The sequence below is a fragment of the Castor canadensis genome, chromosome 1 (genome assembly GCF_047511655.1).
Source record: "Castor canadensis chromosome 1, mCasCan1.hap1v2, whole genome shotgun sequence".
Classification (NCBI taxonomy): Eukaryota; Metazoa; Chordata; class Mammalia; order Rodentia; family Castoridae; genus Castor; species Castor canadensis.
In genome coordinates this window covers 91,748,921-91,756,870 of record NC_133386.1, presented here as the reverse complement: position 1 = coordinate 91,756,870, position 7,950 = coordinate 91,748,921, and the positions used below count along the sequence as shown (strand labels likewise).

At 37.3% G+C, this 7,950-nt stretch overlaps 1 protein-coding gene across 2 annotated transcripts in view; it reads right to left on the bottom strand.

Moving 5' to 3' along the window:
* Positions 1-4,064: 4,064 nt before the first annotated feature.
* Positions 4,065-7,950, bottom strand: part of Sh3bgrl2 (SH3 domain binding glutamate rich protein like 2) — a 62,219-nt gene continuing 58,333 nt past the window's right edge. For both annotated transcript variants that reach the window (XR_012449839.1, XM_020181935.2), the window contains one exon: positions 4,065-7,092. Coding sequence is in view for 1 of the 2 variants with exons in the window: in XM_020181935.2 (XP_020037524.1) it covers positions 7,081-7,092 (12 nt within the window). In the remaining variant the exon portion in view is untranslated. The remainder of the gene's footprint in view (positions 7,093-7,950) is intronic.

Sequence of the window (7,950 nt, the reverse complement as noted above, 5' to 3'; positions counted from 1 at the left end):
AGATGCCCTCTGGTTCCCATTCTGGGGAGTAGAAATACTGCTGTTGTCATCACTGCTTTTACCCTGCATAGTTGGTTCGACATGGCTTTGAATGATTTAAGAGTGGTTTACCACAAAGACAGAAGGACAGAAAGAAAAAACTAAGTTTGAGCTAGGTAAAAGAGTCATTGCCAAATTGCTGGTCATTCAGCCCTGGCAAGAGATCTTGAAGTCAGTCATTGAGCCATGCTGTGGATTGCCCAGACCCCAAATCTGTCTTTCAACCTAGTGATTGCATTAGTTCATGACATGAGATTGTCAGGGGGAAATAGTACCAATAAACGAAGTCAAATTAGCATAAACCATGTTTACATTTTTCTTAGACAAGCTGTTCCATCCATCCCCCAAAACTAAATCCTAGACGGGTATGTTAATTCATGAGAATGATAAATAATAAGACCTAAAGCAACAGGATTTGTAGCTCAAGAAATGGAGATGGTTGGCATCTCTTGGGTTTGCAAGGACTATAGTTCAGTCACTCTCTTATTTCAGGGAAGATTCCCAAACAAAAAATACAAAAAAATCCCTCCCCTTAATGAATACTGTTACTGCTAGTTATTTTAATGACAAAAATAATAGTTTTTCTCACCAACTTATTGTTCTAAGAGAATAGCAAATAAGAATGGTTAAAAAAACCTGGGCAAAGCAAGAATTTTCCTATAATATAATATTTTGTCTTCATTGTTGGCAATAAAACAAGAAACTTTAAAGGTAGATAATCTATATATTCTTCTGAACTCAAATGAGTTTTGTAGATAGAAATCTAGGACTAAATCTCATTAATATCCATTAGTGTTCAGCAGATCACAGATGATATCTATGTGGCTTGTTAAATTCCCCTTTAAAAAAATACAAAAATGCCACTATGACTTAGTTTACAGACACTGGCCAATTCAACAGGAGTTATCAACTTTATAAGATGATGGAGAAACAAGACAGTAGACATATCAAGTTGTCACATACTGTGACAACCACATTACTCTGTTAAGTCTGGTTTTCTAGGAGAAAGAACCTCCTATCTCACTACAAAAATGCTTCAAGCTATAGGGGCAAAACCAAAATGTGAAAAACATTCATTTAGGCAGTACTATCAGAAAATTATGTTCCCAAAGGTGTTCATGTTTCCTTTCAGTATTATAAATGAAAGAAGGAGATATTCTGACAAAACCTAAAAATATTTTAAAGGTATTTATTTCTGTTGTAAATTCAAGTAAAGAGGCTGGTATAGAACACTGTTGTCCAACAGAAATGTAGTACAAGCCATGTATGTAACTGAAAATTTTCTAGTGGCCACATCTGAAAAGAGAAAACATAAAAAGGTGAAATTGATTTTAGTATTTAATTCAATATATCCAAAACATTATCAATTTAATATGTAATCAATATAAAATTATTAAGGAGATATTTTACATTCTTTCACACTAAGTCTGAAAAATCTGGGATACATTTACACTCACGAGTCACCAATTCAACTGGGTGCACGTCAATGCTCGATGCTATACGTGGTTTGTTGCTACCATATGGACAGCATTCTTCCGTACTCAGGGCTTTTGTTTCTGTAAAGACTGGTGAAGATAGACACTTTCACTAGAGCTTTTTAAGTGGAGAGTTTGGTTATAGTCAAATTTATATTATAGGGACAAAACTGATGTATACTACACAACAGCACAGAGTATTGGTTTATAAAAAGGTCTAAAAGTTTTAGTTAATACCCTTTTACCTAAAGGTACTCAGCCTATGAAAAATGTCCTCTGAGTTTTCAGCATCAGAGGATAAGGCTTCACTTTTGCTGGTCTATCAGTCAGTCAGCTCGCACATGTAAACACACTGCCACCACAGCACACTGGGTGGTGTTAAGCACTATACACATCCACTTTACTCCACTTAGGGATTACCAAATTATGAGCAGTTTCAATATGATCTCCTGTGACCGAGAGAATGTTCTTTTAAGCATAACATATTGCTACAGGCCCACTATACATACACACACATACAAGAAGTCTATAAAAAGATTTCTATTTAGTGAAATCCTACAGCATAAATCATAATATTAACAGCATTAATTTCCTGCCAAATAACTGGAAGTGATGAGCTTTAAAATGGCTTTGCAGAAGAAACCCTCCTAGAGCAAGAGAAGTTCCCAAAGTACCTCTCTTGGCTGATATGCTAACAAGCTGAAAAACAGCACACATGAAAATATATACGCACTTAACTTTATTTTCTTTAAACAAAATAAAAGACTCACATGCTTTCCACATATTTGGAAATATAGCATCTTTCTAAGAATTCTTGTTTCTCTTCATTTTAATAGTCAAATCGTGGGCTGGGGGTGGGGTAGCCCAGCGGTACAGCACTTGTTTAGCATGTGCAAAGCCTTGGGTTTGATCACCAGCACCACAAAAAACAAAAAACAAAAACAATCAAGTATTGACTAATAAAAGGCAAGTATAAAGAAAATTTTAAAATAGCTAAAAACACAACTGACCTGGAAAAAAAAAAGATACAATGGAGGAAATACCATTAATAATAAAAAATATGCCAAAGGAACCATAGTGAGCTATCATTTTATACTCCCCAGCTTGGCAGGAATCTGACTCTGACAATCCCAAAGGTTGGCCAGGCTCTAGAGTCCTGAAAATTGTAGTATACCAATGGGAACATAAGTTGGTACCACTACTTTGGAAAGCAATGTGACCTTGTCTATTAAAGCTGATGTGCTTTTACTGTACAACCTAGCAATTGTATTCAAGGTATGCATCCGCTCTTGTGTATGTGCCCAGGAATCACATAAAAGAACTTTCACAGCAAAATTTCCATTTTTTATTTTAAACAATGCAGTTCAATAACCAGCAAATAGAGAAGGAAAGACTGTGATGTAATCATGTAACGGAATAATATTCAGCAGTGAAAACCCCCATTGCAATGAACATTAAAAAGGAAGTGACAGAAGAATATATCTGGTTTAATTCCATTTATTATTCTTTAAGGATACATACATGGAGGCAAAATAATAAAATTTAGGAAGGCTACGATCACCACAAATGTAGGATAGGGCTCACTTTATCGAGAGGCAGTTCAGGGAAAAGCACATGGTGCCCACAATGAAAGGCAGTAAGATGGGGGGCTGGCTCAAAGGGCTTTGTTTATTATTATTAGTCTTTATATTTTAATATATATAATATTCACGTACATCTGCATGTATATATATTCCATTCCATATCTAAAAAACTTTAAAACCAGGATGGTTTTAACAAGGAAAGACTACATGTACTATGTCAGATGAGGAACTGTATCCTGGAATGCTAACAACTTACCTCAACTCTACCACTTACCACTGACTATAACTGCTGCTTTCATTTCTGTTCCCTTATCCTTGAAGGTGGAGACTTCTGTCCTGCTCACATAGGATGCATTATATTCTAAGGGCTCAATACGTGCTGGCAAAAAGGATGACAAACTAACCTGACATGCAGGTGTAGCACTAGGAAATCTCTGGAAGTCTGGGTCACAGGCAGGCAAGGCTTATTTGCTAATTTGGTTTAATGCTTTAGCACATTTCTGTGAAGCTTACAGCTTGTTCCCTTTCATCCCTTCCCCCACCGTTCCTCTGTCCTGGTGTTTAAAGTTTGAAGTACCTCAATGATGAAATTGGCTTCAGACATTGCCTTCAGAAATGTTTTCTCCTGCTTTGAGGAGGCTGGCTACCTCAAATGGATCCCTAGCAAAATAAGTTGTGGCCACGCTGTCCGTTCACTGTACCAGTGACCCATGGCATCAGTCCATTTGAACCAACCTAGTGGCTGAATGATTAATTCCATCCTCAGCCCTGGTCTCTGTCTGAGATGATTCTGTGTGCTCCTCTCAACATGCTCAGGACCACATACATGGCTCCTCACATGTCACACGATCTGTGTTTTTCTCAGTCTGCAGCATTTGTGCATGGGGTTTCATGGAGGAGAGAGAAAAATAGCTTCCCAGTTAAACAGAAAGGGTTCAGCCAAATGCAGGATTAAATGGAAACAAAATTTCAGAGTACATGTTTTCTGGAATTTATTCTCCTTTAATGTTGAATATGAAATCTGAGATTTCACCAATGCCTTTAGAGACAAACACAAACTGAGATCTAAAAACAATAATTTTACAGATTGAAGGGGACTCTGACACTTAAGAAAAGTATTCCTAGAAAAAGCAAAACCCTACAATAAAGTCAACCAAACAAAACAGAAAGAGCCTATGGTACCATTCAATAACAAAAGACAAAAATATTTAATTCATTATTAAATTCATATAATATAAAACATGTACATGTGAATGTTGAACTAGACCTATAAAACAGAAACAAACCTAAAATATATTAGTCTGAGGGCCAAATATTTTCCTTTTCTCCTTTTGATTTTAATAAAATCCTAGAATTTGGAAAAAGAAGTATTTTCTGAACTAAATTTTCTTCTGGTATGCATATACTTAGCAGGATGGCACTCTACATTTTACCTAATTTTAAAATAACATAATCTGATTCTTAGCAGCATGTTTCTTTTGTCCCAACAAGCCTAGTACAGGAAATTAAAATTCTGCCTTGAAATGCCCTTGATATTACATCCATGCCTACAAATCCACTTGTTTCCTAGGTTTTAAAGACTGATTATCAAAACCTAAAGGCAGCTGGTTAAAGGGAACAAGAAAGTCATTATTTCGTGCTTGGAATTCAGCTGGTAAGAGTACAAGGAAGGACCCAATGTGCTCTGAACACAGCATGGTCCCACAAGGCAGTACTTTGGTTTTCTGCAGAGCCTGGGTACTGTGGTAAAAGCCAAACACTGCTTCTATCACAACAGTACAGTATTACCTGAGGCTGGCCTCTTCTATATCCTTGCTGATACTCCCCTTTCAAAAAATTTTTTTGGTAAGAAGATATCATGTGACTGTGGCAGTAATTTAGCACTAGTATGCCTGTAGTATGTTTAATATGGTCATACTAATATATTATGGTTAATTCAAAAGTTGTAAGACAAAACATGGGTAAGCTTTCTCTTTCTAGCAACTATGTTATAGATCTTATAACCCAGAAAGTCTTAACCTTTCCAAGTCAGTTCTTGGCATTTACTGTCAAGAATAGACTAAATGTTAAACTGGGTAATTAAAACAGCAATTTCTTAAATTGCTGTATCTTAAAAATGAATTTAAGTTTTATCAGAAGACTCACATACTCAAACACAATATCCACTTAGGAAAAGACACTCCTGGATAGTCCCTGGGATTTATCACATGGAATTACAACTGGATCTTGTTTAATACCAACTAACCAGCAGTAGCAATGATTTGACAACAAGCTTTCCTTGGAGAGAAAATCGTGGATCATGGGTCTGTTCCAGTCAAGAAGAAACCTGCCATGCTTTTTTTCTAGTTATAGTCCTGGACTGCAAATCTCAGGCTAGGATTTCACCTTTAGCATTCAAAAAGTTCTTTACAAATAGTCCACATTTAGCAAGGCACAGGGTGGGGGATGGTGAGTGGAAGTTTTCATGCATTTGCTTGTTCAATTTCTTACACATTTCCTTCTCAGAATCATAATGAAAAGTCCAGCATCACGATGCTGGGGATAGTCAAATATTTCAGTCAGCTGAGACTTATGCTATTCAAGGTGTTCCCATGTTTGGCAATTAAACACTAAAAACATAAGGAAATAGAAAAGTAGTCTCTGCCCCAATGAAGCAGACACATTTAATGTTCACCAGTATCTACTCCAACGGGAATAGAGATTTCGCTTGCCAACTACAATTCAGAGTACTCTCTACACAGCTCCTTTCTCATACATGCCACTCTGAAATTTCACTTGTGTTCATATATGGAATAAGAATGTGTGTCTGTATTACTCTGAAAAGTCTGAGATCATGAATTGGCCAGAAATAGGAACAATGAATGTAAAGAAACAATGAAAAGTAACATAGGAAAAAAGATTAAACTGTACAGCAGTATTGGGATCTTTGTGTATGTGTGTGTGGTGCTGGGGAATCAAACCCAGGGCTTTGCGCATGGTAGGCCAGCACTCTATCACTGAGCTATAGCCCCTAGAAATATTATCTTTTAATATGCCTCAGCAAGGATTCACAAAATATATCTGAGATCTTCCTTTCTCAAAAAAAAAATATAATCCTTCCACAAAATAGAATAAGCAGCTGTTAGGTAGGGAGCTACATTTAAAAATATATGTGCACTTATGTATAAATAAATCACTAGAGTTGAAAATGCCTTCAGATACTAATCAGACAATTTCCCTATAAATTTACTATCTAATTAGTGTATCTCTTAAAATATATCTTTCAAGAAGTCTTACGTATCTAGGTAAAGTTTTCCCCTTGCAAAAGATGAAGAAGCATATCTTTTCCAAAATAGCAATAATTTTCAGCCCTGTAACTTGGTTGTAATCATGCAATATTCCAATATGATTGTTGGAAACATCTGTAGGAGCTTAGAGTATTATAGGATAAGGATATCCATTACCAAAAGGAGTGTAGAATGTCTAACTTTGTCAACAAGTGTTTTTACAAACCACTGAAGCACTGACATTTGCTAGTCTACAGAAAATCGTCAACATGCTGTTTTTCTTTCTGATTCAAAGATTCTAACAGCCTGGCAGACGAATTTCAAGCATACAATACAGGCAGCTTAAAGAGGAGCAGGTTTATGCAACATTGGTTTCTACTACAAGCTAGGCAGATCCAACATTTTCTCTCTGATGGTACCAACAATTTATCTACAAGTCATTCAAGAGAACACCTCTAACAGGTACTTTCAGATGAGTGAGGCAACTGCAAGCAAATCTGAAACTAAGGAAAAAAACCCACTATAGTCCTGATTTAGTTTAAAGCAATCATGCAATCTCCATTACACCCACATCCTCCAAAAACACCTTTTCCATGGCAAGCAGTTACTGATGATGCATGTGGCTTTTGTCACAGTGATGCATTAGGTAAGCAGGTGTGTGCTGAGCACCAGAAGGTGCTCCAATATGCATCTCCAACCATTTTCCACTTTTCTTCTCTAAGGGTCTGCCTATTTAAAAAAAAAAAAAGCCACCAGTTATTGCATAGCATTGACAATAAAATTTGCTCTTGGCAGTGTTTTTTTTTTAATGTCAGGAACAGAGATATTGGAAATCATAATAAATCACCCTTATGTGGTAGACAGGAACAAATCCTGGATTCCAGAATCAGAGTCCAGATTTAAATCACATCCACCTAAACAGCCAAACATAAAAGGGGAACCTGCATGTTTTCAGCCACTGTTGTAATGGCTCATGCATGGGTGGGTGCTACCTCTCAGGGGCCTTGCAGGGGCACTGGTTAACACTGACCCTAGGTGAAGGACAGCACTGAAATGGCCACACCTGTTAGTAAACAGTTGCCCCTCCCCCATGATCCAACCTAAACAGTTGTCACCTGGCACAGGAGGCCTCCATTACCTGCTCCAGGACTGGCCGGTTAATTGTACTTGTTTATCAGCTGTTATGTATTTTGAATATCATCCCTAAATGGCAGGAACCTGGAAGCAGAAACCTATACAACAGGTTCTGCTTAGAGTCTATTAAAATAACAAACGTGATGGGGTTCTCCTTGAAAATTAGTGAGAAGGCTTCTTTTTCCCAGAGTTAGGCGGTATCATGGTGGCCAGCCACTGCTCAAGGGAAAGTGCTCTCCCCACTCAAGTTTCCACACTTCCCAACTTCAAGAAGTTAGAAAGGGAAATCTGTTTTAAATATTAGCAACCCGTATACTTTTTACTTTCAAAAGTTCTGTGCAGGACAAACAACATATCCAGAGCCAACATGGTCTGCAGGTCATCATTTGGTGGCCTCTCATCTGCTTTGGGAGCAGCCCAGAGTCTACAGGGCATCTGTGCCTGTGGGGCCCA